This window comes from Colletotrichum jinshuiense, chromosome 6 (genome assembly GCF_051148585.1).
Source record: "Colletotrichum jinshuiense chromosome 6, complete sequence".
NCBI classification, from domain to species: domain Eukaryota; kingdom Fungi; phylum Ascomycota; class Sordariomycetes; order Glomerellales; family Glomerellaceae; genus Colletotrichum; species Colletotrichum jinshuiense.
The window spans coordinates 4849567-4865559 of record NC_139313.1 but is presented as its reverse complement, the minus strand read 5'-3'; the positions used below and the strand labels follow the sequence as shown (position 1 = coordinate 4865559).

Sequence of the window (15993 nt, the reverse complement as noted above, 5' to 3'; positions counted from 1 at the left end):
TCTCTCTCTCTCTTTCTCATCGAATCAGAACGTCCTGTGACCTTAATAATACCTCTCATCCTCAATGGTGCCCGTCCGACGGCATTGAAAATCGATGAAAACAGCATACTGTTTACTGATCCTAAACAGAATTCGTGGGTTCGTACCCTGACCAAGAAAACAAGATTTAACGGTCTCTTTTCTACCGACATTGATCATGGAATTGGCTCCTCCTGACACTCCCTATCCTTTCCGGGAATAAGGCGACACCTTCTCACCCATCTATCTTGACTACCGTGGACAAATGAAGCAAGCTTATTATCCTGGTGACAGCTCAGGGAAACAGTGGCGGAGCCGGCATGCCGCCATCCTTCTAGTCATGCAGAGCCTCGCCATCCAATGATATCTTTACGCCTAAGCAGCCTGGCGACTGAGTTGCCTGCTTCAGCCGCAGCTGCTGCACCACTGGGCCGAGATCCATTTTAGTGGGCGAGGCACAGCACAGCCCAGCCACCCAACCGCCTGCTCCTTGTTCTGCCATCTTATTTTGCTTTCTCTATCGCCCACCTCCTTTGCGAAGCCTTCCATGCTCTGCTGTGCTACTTGTGGTCTTCTAGTTGGAGTCCCGGCGTTTATTCTTCATCAGCCGAGAAATCCCCTCGAACCAAATGAACCCCGATGGACTTTGTGCCCCCACAGTCGAGTGGAGATGTCTCAAATGCCGCGAAATCCCCTGGAGTTACCGAGACTGGTGGACAAGAGGCGAGGTCCTTGAGATTCACCACCACGAATCATTTGCCGCACTCGAGGAGTCGGCAGCCCTGGGTTGTTACCTCTGCCGCAGTCTGCGAATGCGTCTAATCCACCGCAAAAAACCAGAAGAGCTCACAGGCGGCCCTTGTTTCCTTCGTTTCGAGTTCTTTGACGAGCGCTATCAAATAAATGAGTTTTATGTCGGCGAGACATGCATCGAGTTCTATCTTTGGAAATCGGATGACCCAACAGTCTTCACTGCACCTTCAAATAAAATTAAACGTAATTCTGATTGTCCTTCTGGTGTTTTGACGGCTGAACTGACTGGAGCTAGGCTTTGCGCCAGAAAACTTAGATGGCGATCTTCAGAGCCTTATCCGAGAGCGAATCAAACCTTGGATTGAGGATTGCCTCCAACAACGTGGCTCTCATGCTTCGTGTGGAACTGATAGGCTCAGAGGACACGAGCCAGCTTCCCTTCCGACACGCTTGATTGACCTAGGAAAGTACCCCACAGAGCATCTCCGGCTTGTGGAAACGCGAGACGAATCATTCCGGGGTTGCAAACCAGAGTATCTTGCCCTAAGCTACTGCTGGGGTCAGAGTAATGAGCCGGCAAAGACCACAAGGTCAACGGTACAGACGAGAAAACAAAAAATCCATATGACTGAACTTCCAAAGACGATTCAAGACGCCATTCTATTCACCCGGCTCATGGGAATCCGCTACCTCTGGGTTGATGCAGTGTGCATCATTCAGCCTCACAGTGGAGACGAATACCTTGCCGATTGGGAAATCGAGGCGCAAAGGATGGCATCATACTACTCTAATGCGCACTGCCTCATCTCTGCTCTGGGTGCTTCCGATAGCAATGGAGGTATATTCTCGGAACGTCTGGCTCAAAGATATCAATCGGCGAATTGCCCAATAGCCTTCGACGTTGCCAGCAACGAATACCTTTACATTTCTGTTGACGAACCAGTTTTGCGCGTTGAGACTGTCAAGTTGGGACAGCCTCTTCTAGAAAGAGGTTGGTACCTGCAGGAGCGGCTTTCATCCCCTCGATCGTTGCTTTGGTCCACAAACTGTCTCTTTTGGCGGTGCCAGAGCATGTACGAAGCATCGGAATTCGACCCCGAAGAAAGCTTTGCAAGTACACCAAGATCGCTTCGACTAGACGAGCATCACATTTTCCAGCAGTCAGCAAGTTCGGCGTTGGGGTCCTCGTGGAACAACCTTATGGGTCACTATTCCACAACCCGATTCACGTATAAGACAGACCGTCTTGTTGCGATTCAGAGTCTTGGGAATAGACTAGCCACGCTTCATGGGGTTAGCTACTTTGCCGGCATTTTTGACTCTCATGTATTCCAGGGCCTTCTTTGGTTTTCAAACAGCAGCAAAGAAGATGGTTACTCTGAGAAGCTACCGTACTTCCCTTCTTGGTCCTGGGCCTCTTGCACCACGGGAATCCAAGTATTTTTCGACGATAGAAATGAGGGGGGGCCTTTATTCCGATACAGTAGACCTGATTACTTCCCGTCAACAGCCAAACCCACCGATTTGAGTGACCCCTCGCCAGCGGCACTTTATCTAGAGGCGCCTCTATGGGTGACAACTCCAGAACAGGAACAAATAGGTCCCTCGGGGCAGTTTTACCAGTGTCCGTTTCGATTCACCGAGAAGACTCTGAATTTGGAGGTAGATTTCACATTCGACGCCCATTCTTTAGTGCCAGAGCCTTTCGGAACTCTTCATTTTCTTATTTTGAAGCTGAATCAAGTGCCAGTCTACCCTTGGCTCACCGCTACTGGTCTTGTTGTCCGCCCACGAGGCCAGTATTACGAGCGAATCGGCTATGCCAAGATCCGTTCACCGCCAAAATCGACAAAAAAAGACAGAGCAAAGTTTAAATCGTATCTGGACAAGATTTGGAAGGAGGTGGTTCTAGTCTAAAGCTGTTTCTTAATTGGAAAGCATTCGGTTTAATAAGAAATTGCGCCCCCACTGTTTGATCGTCGAGCTTCGAGATGGTGTAGCGGGTTATACGGTGCGTACTCACTAGCTACTATGCTACTCAGGTGCGATTGTATCACCCGCCGCTCTAATGCCGCGCGACTGGGTGAGCGGAGTGAGTAGGGTTAGCTAGACACATTTGCAGAATACAGTATTAGTGAACCAAGAAATCTGTTTTCTACATTCCTCAGCCTATATAGACAGAGGTGCTAAAAGTGTTATGATACTAAAGATCTCAAGATTACTTACAAAGTGTTATAAATAAAAGTAGACAAAGAGTATTATGCTATGTAGTATATTTATCTAAGTATAGCGTAATAATGACCTATTTAAAGAGTAGTGTCTTTAAGGGTGTATAGCACTTAATGTCTTAAGATAGAGAGGAAAGTGTAAGCTAAACTAATCACTTTAAGGCGCGATGTGGCGCTACACTGGATAGGGCCCCCTATTTTCCCCCTTCCTTTTCTTTTGTGGCTACCTTTGTGCCACTCCAAGGGGAAAGAAAGCTTTAATTCAAATACCACCAGGTTTTTAACCGTCTGTTAGCTGTAAAGGCATACAAATAATAAAAGAAGTGCAAATAATGACGCGATTTGTCGAGTCTCCTACCAAGGATTGGATCACTTCAATAAAAGACCGCCATTTACATGCAGAATGGTTCCTGTGACAAAGTGATTCTTCATCAGCGATAGGTAGGCTTCAGCCAAGTCCTCTGGGTCTCCAATCCTGCCCATCAGCGATGCGCCCTTAAACAAGGTCCGCACAACCTCAGGATCTGCACCGGCCCCTCCAAACTTCATATTCTCAAACACAGAATCAAGCAGTTCTGTCTGCACCGCCCCAGGCGAGACAAGGTTGACTCTTACAGGATTCATGTCAACCGCGAGTCCCCTTGCCAGTGCATCCTTAGCACCGCCGATAGTCGCCAACACACTCATTCCTAGCGGAGGCTTGTATGCGGTGGCTCCGCCAGTCAAGGTGAGAGAAGATGTATGCTTCCTTTGGATATATTTGGCTGCCACTTTGGCAAGTATAACGGCTCCAGAGACCCTTGAATTGCTGGCTTCGGCAATGAGCTTTGGCGTGGCCTCCTGAAGTGTTAGCGAGGCATTGTGGTTCTCGCCTGCCGTTTCGATTACATGGTCGACCTTGTCTTTTCCGCCATTGGTGACAAACTCGAAGAGTTTTGTGAGGCTAGTCTCAGATTCCTCGCCATAGAGGTCTACGACATGGCCTCGAATGCGATTCTTCGCGTCAGGATAAGACGCCGTAAGTCTTTCGACCGCCTTGGCGACTTTTTCCTGGCTTCGGCTAGCGACTACCACACTCGCGCCGAACTCAACGCTGGCTTCCGCGACAGCGAACCCGATGCCTGATGATCCGCCGACAACGAGAACAGAGTTGCCTTCGAGCTTGTTGACGTACTTCAATGTCATTTCGAGGTCCTGTGTGTTGTGTTATATGGTTTATACGAGGCACCAAGCAAAGGCGGTAAAGAGCTAAATACAAAAGTTTAAGCAAGTTAAGCCTACAAGCTAGGTAGGTTGGAAATTTAAAGTCGACTAACCTGTTCACTATAGCTACTGCTTATTGTTCGAGTAAACATAAATAGCTGGATAGCTTATTTTCATGAGAAGCTCAGTGAGGGGAACTTCGAGTCATTTTAAAGTCGAAGGCTTGAAAGCTTGGCGTGGAGGCAAAGAGACGCTCGGTGGCCGATGGAACCGCCCCGAAGCTCAGGCCCGATATGTTCGGATTTCCAATTGGTTTACAAGTGAATATTTATATGTGTCACCTTATTTATAAAGTTAATTTATGTGGGACTGTGAATGCATTACCGGTAGGTGGTAGCTGGTGCCTGGGCAGGCGTTGATCCATCCCACCGGCAGCCACGGCTGGCCCGGATGGCATCGTGTTCACACTTCTTGCCTTCGATGACTACCTACGCATGACCGATGAATCCTCGTCTAGCTTCGTCAGATATCAAAAGGGGAAGCAAGGTCTCAACTCTTGCCATACAGGCGATTCTAGTAAGTCACGTGTTGGGCAGTTTCAGCAGGGAGTAACGGATCAATTAGATATGTTGATAAGTATGTGATGGAACAACTATGGATGTACTCAGTTTACGCATTAAGGGCGAAAAATTCCTCTTTAAGCATAACCTTCCTCTTATGAGCGGGTCGGGGAAATCAACTGCGCCACAAAGCAAACGCTTTAGTACTGAGAACTCCCTCTCATTGTCCCCTGTTCTGCACTAGGAGTGCATTCGTTATCCAGTACATGCCTAAGGACGGAAAGGGTTCTGACGAGAATGCTGTTCGTTGATTTCTACTGATCTGTGAAAGACACTGGGATGACCGTAGAGGTCAAGTTATCTCCATGTCTTACGCCGACATTGCTGTAAGGTCTTTAGTAAATAAATCGAAAGACAACGCGAGAGGTAGTAAGCAGCTAGCTTCACCAAAGCTGTCTTCGGGGTATTGAAAGTATGGAAGTAATGTCAGATGTATACCTGCAGCGTCGACCTGGAGCTTTACAATATGGACATGGGTCAAATGTCTCGTAGAAGGTCGAGTCGTTATTCTCGCTAACGATATCTTAAATCGTGGCCAACATACACTGCCCGTAGAATTGAACAATGACGAGAAAGCTGTCAATAAATAGTTGTATTGACTATTGTTGAAGAGGTAAAGTGAAGTGAAGTGAAGTGGAAAGGAAAGATATCGTTAATAGCCTTAACCGCAGCCTGGGGGGCTATATCTAGGCTTGTTTCAAGGTCCTCAGCACGAAAGATGTCATACACACGTCTCAACAGTACGTAGTCTCGCTCGACCTTACCATCGCGGTTGTGAACCTCAATGAAGACCTCCATAATGAAGATCGACATGATCTTAACCAAATGCTTGTACTCATCAGAACGACTGCCAGTGCCAGCGTCAGTGACTATCCAGTTAAGCGGTCCCTAGTACACGTCGATCCCGTAGAACTTTAAAGCCTCCTACGTGGATTTAGCTGAGATGTCTTTTAGGAAGCGAGAAACATTAAAAGAAGTAACGGAGTCAACGACGTGAAAAACAGAGCAGTTACCGTCGAGATACGTCTCATCCACGATGACTTCGTAATCAAACGAGTAATCATCACGGAGAGTAAACTTAAAGCGAGCAGGGGTAAGAGCAGGAGCGTATATCTAGCATCGTTGACAGACTCTCGTTAACTCCTCTAGGGCAGCCATCTCGACAGGGGTTCCGGCTTTCTGGAGGACCTTACGGAGGCAATGGGTTGACGAAAAACTAAAACGGCGAGGAAACCTTCGCAACTCAACCTCTGTGAAGTGATTGCAACCAAGAGACTGCCCCTTCTGGTTATCTAGGAGCATCCATAGACAGTTCTAACCCTAAGGACGACGGATGAAAGCCATTGAAATTACTGATGAGGTTGGTAATTGGGCAATTTGGGAACAAGTCAATGCGGCTACAAAGACAAAGTAGATGTTGGCATAATCCAAACCGAAGGGTTGACAAGCCAATTGTTTCAGGTAGTCTGGCAGATACGGTAAAAGTGTTAGAAACAATTCACCATGCCTAGCAGAATTGATGCAGCAATACGATCTTTCACCCCCAATATGTCAAAATATCCTATGTATCCAACAAAAATGTTGACAGTGTTTCGATGCATACCGTAGGATTCCTGAACTATTCACATCGAGGCGTGTGGTTCCCGCGCGGAACTCCTTCTCTAACTATGCGTGTTTGACTGTTAAATCGGGCATCATTCAGTCTATGTAAAAGCAGCCAGCCGGGCTTGGGTGAGCAGCTGGGTAAACGAAAAGCACTTGAGTACCATAATGTTCCAACATGCTACCCAGGTGCGATCGTATCATCCGCCGCTCTAAGGTTGCGCGACACGAGTGAGCGGGGTGACCAGGGTGAACCAGGCACCTTTGCAGAATACAGGGTTAGTGAATCAAGAGATCTGGTTTCTAGACTCCTCAGATTACTTAGAAAGAGGTGCTAAAACTGCTAAGGGCATTCAAGTTATCACCGAAAAGTAATGTAATTAAAAATAGGCAAAAGAACACGGGGTACATAATTCTACATGATACATCTATCTAAGTACAGCGTGAAATAACCTCTTTGTAGGGCAGAGTCTTTACGGGTGTAATGAAACTTAATAGGATATATAGAAGAGAGTGTAAGCCAATCCAATCTCTTATAACGTGGACAGATAGAAAAAGAAAACAGCAAAATGTGCTGTTCTCAGACTAGCCAGATTGTAATCTACCCACCGCAGTACCCCACTTACACTCTACCCGATAATAGAACACGGTCGGGGTTGCGTCATCGATACACTCGGGCGGCTGGGTTGCCGGCGTCATGGCGCTACATTGGATAGGGTCTTTGAGGTCCGGGCAGGTGAGCTTGCCCGGGGCGGAGGTCGTGCCCTCATACACGCACCCGTCGACGCTGAGCATCGTGGGCAGCTTGAAGGTTCCGTCCGGGAAGGGGATGTTGGATACATCGATGCCCCGGGGCGTTTCAAACGTGCCAGTGGCGTCACATACTGAGTAGTCGGCGCCCCATGGAGTGGCGTAGAACCACCACCTCTCGGTTGGGAGGGTCGTACCGAATACCCACCTCCGGCCGAAGGCGATCTGGAGCTTTGCTGTCGGGCTTGGTGCTGGGGCGCCGCCGCCGCCGATGGTCGTCGTCGGCTCCACGGTGGGTACAGGGAGTGAGCCTCCACCGCCGATGGTCCCGAACAAGCCGTTTGCGCTGAGAGCAACGAGGATGCTCGAGGCTACCTCACCCAAATCGGAGCCCGGCCCGCGAGCCCACTCGGACGGGCTGGCCACGTAGGTGGGCGCGCCAGTGACGGTAGAGTCGATGGAGGTTCCCGTCGTGTCACAGCCGACGACCTTGCTGCAGGTAGAAGTGCAGGTGCTCGTGGGCGTGGTGACGCACAAGGTTCGACACGAGCTGAACGTCTCGGTGGTGCACTCGTTGTCGTCCCTGTCGGGGGGCTTATTAGGGTCATTGGAGTCTCTATAGTCTACGATGACACTGTCAGTCAGCTGCCCGTTTCTCGACACCTCGTGACTCTCGGTCCCGTAGAGATGGGGAAGGACTTACCGTCGCCTTGCTCTTCTCTACCACACAAGGGACCGATACACGATCCGGTGATGCAGCCAAGAGGTCCACAGAAACCGCCGCGGTTGCAGAGAGGACCCTCGCAGCCGCCGCCGCTGATGCAGAAGATGCCGAAGCAATCGCCGCCCCTCGTGCACAAGGGTCCCTTGCATGAGCCTCCGTGGGTGCAGGTAGGGCCAGTGCAATCGCCTCCCTTGGTGCATTGGGAGCCCTCGCAGTCGCCCCCCTTCTTGCAGTCGGCACCTGAGCAGTTGCCGCCCTTGGTGCAGTCGTCGTCGTCATCTTCCTTGCAGTCTTTACCGCCGTCGCAATCTTCGTTGTTGCACGGCCAACTGCAGAACTTGTTGCACTTTGCACCGCAGTTGCCGGTGCACCTCGGGCTGGGGGGCTCGCGAGTGTGCGTGACGATGATGGGGCCAACGGCCGTCTTGCTGGTCGTTGACTCGGCTGTGTTCGTCCACGGCCAGGGCTTGGGAGTGATGGTGCGGGTGTTGATGGGGTGTGTCGTGCCGTCGATGACGGAGTCGTCGGTGATGACGAACGGGGGCGGCAGCAGGCTCGTCCGCGGATAGATGACGGTCGTGTTGACGCCCGGAGGGATCGGGACGTTGGATAGAGGTATTGTGGCCGTCGTCAGCCTGGGAATGGTGAGCGTGGTCGTGACGATGACGCTAACGTATATGCTTGTAGTTGAAGTCTGTCCGTCGCCGCCTTTAAAGACGGTTGTGGTGAACCAGCCAACCTCAAGGGAGGTCGTCGACGGAGGGAAGGTGATGGTCGTGGGGGTAGGCAGGACGATGGGCGGGAGGATGTACGTGCAAGGAGGCTGGCAACCGATCGTGGCCGAGCCGCTCGGAGACCTCCAGATTCCCGGGTCGATATAGACATCGCCCGAGCCGCCGCCAGAGGAGGAGTTGGGGCTGATGCCCATGTCATGACCCCCGTTGGCCAGCTCGAGCCAGGCGGCGACCTCGCTGGTGTAGCCGTTGCGTGTGGTGTCGTTGAACAGGACTGGCAAGAGGCCCCCCTTTGGGGAGACGATCTCGATGTTTCCCTTGGTGAAGATGTTGTAGATCCAGAGCCCCTCGGTATAGCTGGTCTCGATAAGGGCCAATTGGCAGTCTTCGCTCGCCGTGCAGCCCAGCTGGTTGTTCTGGAAGAAGGAGTAGAAGCCGGCTGAGTAAATGACAACATCGGTCGAGTTGATAACCCGCAGCGCCCAGGCGCTCCGGCACAGGTCGTCGTAGCAGTCGTCGAACGTCGGGTCGCCGGGGAAGCCCGACACGCCGGCCTCGAAGGGGGTTAGGGCGTTAGGGTTGGGCTGGTAGTACGGCGTCTCGGTCTGCATGTGGCCCATAAAGATGTTGGAGGCGCCAAACAGCTCGTACTGGTACATCTGGGTGTGTTCGCTCGACGAGCCGTAGAACCAGGTTGGTCCCTGAGACTCAACGAGCAGACCGCGGCCGACATAGATGGATATCTGCGTCTTCACGTTCATCGGGATGCCCTCTTCGCTCTCGTAAGCGTCCGCGTTTAGAGGGTTATCCAGGTCGTGATCGGCCACCCACAGCCAGATGTTGTCAAAGTACCCAGACGCGTCGTGGGTGACATGCATCAACATCGAGGCCGCCTTGCACTTGCTGCTAATTGAAGTCGCCATCGAAGGGCAGTCCTTGAGCTGGAGATCTGTCCCTGCGGCGCCGCCGACGCGGAAATGACTATCCCACATCGCGGCGGAACCCTGGCCGGATTCATGCACGTTCCACTCCATGAGAATGCAACCGGCAGTGGGGCCCTTGACGGTAAACATCATGTCAGAGATCTCAATGACTCCGGAGTCCCCCTGATTGCCGACTTGGACCATGACCTTCGGGTTGGACTCGTCTTCGAAGTACGACCCAGTGCCCTTGATTTGACTCCACATGGAGCCCACAATCTTGGACCCGACGGGAATCTTGACGGTACCCCTGACTATGTAGACACCGGCAGGGAAGAAAATGACTGATCCTTTCTTGCTTGCGAGCAGGCTGTTGATGGCGTTGGTCTGGTCGCCGGTCCCGTCGTTAGACACGCCGTTGTCAGTGGCGACGACGATGCCCCCGGCACCAACCGACTCGTACTGGGGCTTGGAGCGGACAAAGTAGCGGCCACTGTCGTCGAGCAACCCCTGAGGCTTCTTTACGGCTGGGTTTGCGAAACCGCTCTTCTTGCCGGATCCGCTGGGTAAGTACTGCTGCCCCGATACCCAATTGCCAATATAGAGTGCGCCGCCTGAGCCGGGAAGAAGAGTCTCGCCTCCCGACACCATGACGACGGATTCCGAATTCTCGACGAGCAGGTTGTCAAGCACAACATTGGGCTGGTCCGACGCCAGACGGCCAAGCGTGATACCGTACGGGACGCCGTTGAAGTGGGAATCGAGGACGGTTATGGAACCAGTTCCCTGGCGCGTGGCCGAGGAGTACTCCGTGCAGTCGATGGCGATGTAGCATGAGAGAACGTAGATGTTCTTCCATGTGAACCCCCAGTTCCAAACTTGCTTGATGGCGGTCAGGCAGGAGGTGAATTGCAGATTGGTTGCTGCACGGCCGTTCTGTGTTAGTCGAACAACTCGCGAAAGGAAGCGCCCCCTTGCTGCACCAGGAATCACCAGGAATCACCAGGAATCACCACGAAAACATACCTGTGAACTGTTGAGAGCCGGCCAAGAAGCCGATATTGCCGCCGAAGAAGGTCAGGTCGCTGACGACGCCGCCGCTCCCGTTCTCCATCATGATGCCGACAGCCGTCGCGGATCCCTTCTCGTCAGAGACGGCCATCTTGAAGTCACAGTTGCTGATGCTCGTGGCTTGTCCGACCTGCCAGTGGATACCGGTGGGCACGTATTTCTGGTCGCCTTGGGTGTTCTCACGAGCCATGCCCGTCAGGTCGAAGACGAAGTTGCGGATCTGCCGGAGAAAGTTGCTCTGGTTGATGTACCACTGGTGGCCGTTGCCGCCGGGGATATAGAAGTTGTTGTCGAAGAGAGCGATGCCGGAAAAGTTGGCAGAGCCCTTAATGATGGGCTTGCTGGCAGGGTCACCCACGAACTGGGTGAAGTAGTATCTATTTTCGGGGTTTTCAAGACGAGTCAGCTCCAAGATCCATGTGACATTTCGGTACCTCGCGGGGGACGGCGGGGGCGTCTCACTGTATAATGGGACTGGAGACCTTGTATGTTCCGGACGGGAAGTAAACGAGGGCGCCCAATGTCGTGGTCGAGCCGCAATCCGCCGCGCAACGGGTATTTCCCAGGTCGGTCATGCTCATCAACGCCGCGGCCCGGTTGATGGCGGCCGTGTCATCCGCGACGCCGTCTCCCACGGCGCCAAAGTCCTTGACGTTGCGGTAGAACTGGTAGCCAGACGGGGCAAAAGGCATCTTGCCCGCAGAACCCAGACTCGACAGCCAGTACCCGCCGCTCTGGCGCTCATGCAACTGGCTCGCAGTCTCCTGATCAGGGATGCTCCCATTCCTCTGAGAGGGGGGCGCGTTTCGGTGGATGTCGGCCAGGACGTCAGCATCCAAGACCCCGAGGACGGGGCCATCTAGGACGCCCTTGTCAGGGGCCGTTCCCTCCTGGTTGTTTATGTTGTTCTTTGCATAGGTCGGCGCAGGCTACTCTCTCGAAACGTCAGTCATGTAACCTGATACATAATTCCGACCTTTTCAGAGCACAGCGGTGGCATTACAAGCTGAAAGGAACGTAGAAGTCAATAACTTACCTGTGGAGGTCCGACTGGCAACGGTGGCGCGGTGCCGACGGGTTCGACCGGTATGGTGACCCCAGCCAAGGCGGCGGGTATCACAACCAAGATACCAAGTGAGAACCTCATGGTCAAATTTCAAGAAGAGAAAGCTTCTCACGATAGAAAGAATAGTCTGAGGTGGACTGTTCTATCATGAAGAATGATCGAGAGAGAAGGGGGGAAGGGAAAGGAAGGGAAGAGAACCTCGGGTCTTAAGATCGCGTTCGAAGGGGCTCAAGATGATGGAAAGAGGACCTATTGCCCATCTGCTTGCCACTTCGTCATGATTGTCACGTTCGAAACTCGAAGCGGGGGGCTTACGCATTGCCTTCCATCGTGACCGCGGAACATGAAAATGAACAGGGCGCCAGGGGCGCATATGTCGCCATGCCACCAAATTATTCTTCGACACGCCCCTGCCGGACTCTTGAGTCTTCATCTCATGAGTTCATGGATGATGGGATGCATCTCAATCCACGATTTCGGCCGCAAATCGTGCGAGGTGCCGTCGCGGCCATGCCCCGAAAGTCTATATTGAAAAATGTTGTTGGAACCAACGACATATTAGGCTCATGCAAAGCAATAACAGTGCACGCATGCATACATGCAACCATGGCTCAATAGCATTGCCTCGCCAGAAGCCGACATGGAACTGGTAGGTAACAGCGACATTCCACAAAGAGCCTAGCAAGATGGGCCGCGAGAGATTTGTTGGACGTTCTCGGCCCCTTTGAGCCATGCATGTTAATGTTCGATGGGGTGGGGCGTGGGGGTGGGGCGTTCTCGTTCGTGATGTAACGTCTGCCTTCATCCCGGGGATGAATCCGATCAAGCCGTGCCTTCAAGCTAATCTCTACCCAGACCATGGGAGGCGTATTCAAGCTCTCATAGTTATATTTGACCTAGTGTGGCGAGTCAAGAGGGCTGGGTGTGTGTTTAGGGTACTTGATTAATGGGCAAATCCTTCAGCACCGGCTCATTGTTGGGAGGAACCTTCGCAAAGTATCGGGCTGAAGTTTGAACCAACAACCAACTACCCACCGCCAGCTGTTACATTGCATAAAACCAAAAGGAGAAAAGTCTCTCACTAATAGCGTATCTTAACTTGCGGCGTAGTTCTTGGCGCGTTGGAGATTGCAATGGCCTGTCTGCCACCCAGTCCCCTCTCTGACCATCATGGTTCAAGAGAGAACATCACGCAAAAGCAGCCGCGGTCAGATACGGTAACATCCGTTCTGTTATCAAAGTATTCATGGGGTATCAGTTCTGTCAACATAGGACCTTCTACAGCTTCACCCACAGGGGTTCCCATAATCACGCGCAAAAGCCATCGCGCGCCCATGCCAAACAGATGCAGGAACCATGTCGGAACAGATCACGCGGAGCGCCCTCTCAAGTCTCGAAGTCATTCCAGGCCTCTCAGCTCGTATTATTGTCCACCAGGATTCATATCGGGTCGCCCGACTCGCTGCAAAAGGTTGACCTAATACATGTACCCTGTCCCAGTATCCATATACCTGTAAAGATGCGTTTGGAAAGCGAACCGGTCCTGGTGGAACATCCCGTGGGGCTGTTTCTTTAGAGAGGGACCGTCCGTCTCCTGCCCCCTTTCCATGCCTCCCTCATCTTGTTCCACCACAAATAGGAATCCCATTCCTTTTGATGACGGCATAGACGCGCAAAAGGCAGTCTCTCGTTATCTTGCTGCCGCCCTCACACTCGTTTTGAATCCGCCAGCTTAGTAGCCTCATCCTATTCCTTCGTATTCTTATTATTCCTATTTCTATTCTTGTTATTCTCCTGTTCTTCCTCTTGAGACAGCAACCATGGTACACTTCCAGTTCCTCCTGACCCTATTGCTCGCCGTCCCCGGATTGTCGGCCCCAGACGACCCGGCGAAGAAAGCCAAAGACCTATTCGTGGTTGACTTTACGACCTCGAACATGGGGGGCTGCGGGTACGTGGGCGAGACCGAGATGGACGACATCCTCGGGGAGTGCCTCAAGCTCGCCCAGGCGGGTCTGCAGGCCCTCGACGAATATGCTTCCAAAGCGGATGCGAAGCGGCTCCTAAGCGCCTACTTCACCACCAAAAAGGTGCCGCTTGAGTCAGCAGAACTAACGGCCATCAGACGTAATATTTCTCTCCCTCATTTCTTCTTCACTTGTTGGCCGTTACTAAGAGCTCTGTGTTAATAACAACCCGTTTGACAGAGAGCTACGAAAGGGTACGCGACTGGATCCAGCAAGGTGGACCGACCAACGACGGGAGCCAGCCCAACAAGCCCCGTCTATACTGTTACCACAACTGGCTCGTCAAGAAGGCTTGGGCCGACAATGTATTGGACAAGAACGGCAACTTCGTCCGGAACATCAAGGCTAAGCTCTTAACGATCAGGGAATTTTATGAAGTGGACCCCTCGACGACAGATATCCCGGTATGGAAGCACCTATGGCTGGCTCGCGGTCTGTGATATACTCGCTAATTCCAGGGTTAGTACTGGAGCCCCCAGACGAAGACCTACGTCTTTGACGCGATATACGGTTCAGGCCCGCTCGACGGGTTCTGTACCCAACGCGAAAACCAGGGAGTGACGAGTCATCGTGACGAAGCGGGTATTATCACCCTGTGCCCCAGCTCCTTCGGTGCGGTCGATAACAACAACCCGGTCCCCCAAATCGTGAGGATGGGGAGCAAGCAGGCGAATCCCGTCGCGAACGACGCTGTCAAGAAGTCGAAAAAGGGCGCGCAGTCGGTCTCAGATCTGTTCCCTACGGCTGCTACGTTGTTCCACGAGCTGTTCCACCTCATCCTCGGCAACGAGAAAACCACGCCAGAAGAGTATCAAATCAGCAAACTACTAACAAGGACATTTGCAAAGTCTGTGACTAATCCTGAGACATACACGGTCGTATCAACAGCGTACGACTACACCGCAAAGAGCGCCGTGGACCCTGCGGGTAATCGAGTAGAGTTCTCATCTGGTTATGCTACTCAAGGATGAACGGACGATGGTGACGTGGAAGGGGGGCGTTAACTGACGGGGGAATGGGGACTTTTATATGGCCCTGTTTTTCATGTTTCTTTCCTTTCGTAGCCACCTATGTGTTTTCATTCTCAGGGAAAAGACAGCTCAGATTTGATACCGCCGGGTTTTCAATTGTCTGGTATCTGCAAAGACATGCAAATGATAAAACAAAACAAGTGCAATCAATGATGCGATTTGTCAAGTCTCCTATCAACAGTCGCCCCAAATCGCAGTTCCATCACTTTGTACTTGCATCCACCTTCTCTTTATTGTTGGAAACTGGTCCTCCGTGATGTGGTGTTTGTCAATATTGTAGCGGCCGTCGACCAGCTCCTCCATTCTGGCCATCCTACTCTCTGTAGCTCTCTTGCCGCCCAGGGTGAGGCGGTCCAGCACCTGCTTCAGCCACTCCGCGACATCGTCATGGCCGGCGTTAGCTGCCTCGTCGGCGGCGGTATTCCCGGCGGCGTTCTTTCTGGCCAAGAGGATGATGGCAACCATGTAGTCGGGAACATACGGGGGATCATCTTGGAACTCGGGTAAATTCTCATCTAAGGGGACGTAGACGTCAGAACCGGACTCAAACGGAGGCCGATCCCAGTTGTAATGATGCGTGAATAAATAGCGCCAGGCAGAAGTAACAACATCTTGACGGCCAGCGCGGGCTGCGACGTGAAAAAGGGAATCCCCGGCCTTGTTGCGTTGGATGAAGACGGCTATGACGCACGTCCTGAGCCAGGCGTTGGGGAACCAGTTTCTCCCGAAGCTCTTTGTGATGGCGCTGAAAGCGTCAATGTTTCCGGCGGCGGCGGCGGCGTGAAGGGCGGTGTCACCCGTGTCGGGGTCAGTGACCCAGCGCATTAGGTCACGAAATTCGATGTTGTCGGGCAGGCCTGCATCATGATATTCTAGAACGATTCTCTTGGCGTCTTCCTTACGGAAGAGGTCGAGGAACTCGCGTGAAGCTTTGGGCTCGAATCCCTCTGGGGGAGGTGAAGTGAGATATTCCTCCTCGTCTGAATCGTGTTGGACTTGTTCGGCCATGTTGCCGGTTGGTTTAGACTGTGCGCACGATGGTGGAAGGGGGGGGAGGGGGGGTGAAGGAAGAACAGGACGCTGAGACGGCAGAAATATGCCGAAATGAAATGGAAAATGAGTGATTTAGCAAGGTCAGGTAATCCAACGACATGGAGTATCGTAGTAGGAGAGAATGAGATGATTGCCCGACTGCCCGAGGCGTGCCATGATAGTAGGCAGAAGTGGGCAGGCGGCGTTCTATTGG

General features: G+C 52.3%; 5 protein-coding genes across 5 annotated transcripts; 2 read left to right on the top strand and 3 right to left on the bottom strand.

Moving 5' to 3' along the window:
- Nucleotides 1–647: 647 nt before the first annotated feature.
- On the top strand, nt 648–2688 carry EsH8_VI_001230 (HET domain-containing protein; the record flags this gene model as incomplete). Its single annotated transcript, XM_083272483.1, has 2 exons — nt 648–1014; nt 1067–2688. 2 exons carry the CDS (start codon nt 648–650, stop codon nt 2686–2688), a joined length of 1989 nt encoding a protein of 662 aa, XP_083127657.1.
- A 680-nt stretch (nt 2689–3368) lies between these two features.
- Nucleotides 3369–4184, bottom strand: EsH8_VI_001229 (uncharacterized protein; the record flags this gene model as incomplete). Its single annotated transcript, XM_083272482.1, has 1 exon — nt 3369–4184. The coding sequence occupies one exon, from the start codon at nt 4182–4184 to the stop codon at nt 3369–3371; it is 816 nt and encodes a 271-aa protein (XP_083127656.1).
- Nucleotides 4185–6636: 2452 nt separating this feature from the next.
- On the bottom strand, nt 6637–11770 carry EsH8_VI_001228 (glycoside hydrolase family 55 protein; the record flags this gene model as incomplete). The annotated part of the gene is made up of 6 exons (XM_083272481.1): nt 6637–6686; nt 7051–7797; nt 7878–10475; nt 10579–11000; nt 11086–11552; nt 11660–11770. The coding sequence occupies 6 exons, from the start codon at nt 11768–11770 to the stop codon at nt 6637–6639; spliced, it is 4395 nt and encodes a 1464-aa protein (XP_083127655.1).
- Nucleotides 11771–13509: 1739 nt separating this feature from the next.
- On the top strand, nt 13510–14687 carry EsH8_VI_001227 (uncharacterized protein; the record flags this gene model as incomplete). The annotated part of the gene is made up of 3 exons (XM_083272480.1): nt 13510–13816; nt 13897–14120; nt 14181–14687. 3 exons carry the CDS (start codon nt 13510–13512, stop codon nt 14685–14687), a joined length of 1038 nt encoding a protein of 345 aa, XP_083127654.1.
- Nucleotides 14688–14921: 234 nt separating this feature from the next.
- On the bottom strand, nt 14922–15755 carry EsH8_VI_001226 (uncharacterized protein; the record flags this gene model as incomplete). Its single annotated transcript, XM_083272479.1, has 1 exon — nt 14922–15755. The coding sequence occupies one exon, from the start codon at nt 15753–15755 to the stop codon at nt 14922–14924; it is 834 nt and encodes a 277-aa protein (XP_083127653.1).
- Between the last annotated feature and the right edge of the window lie 238 nt (nt 15756–15993).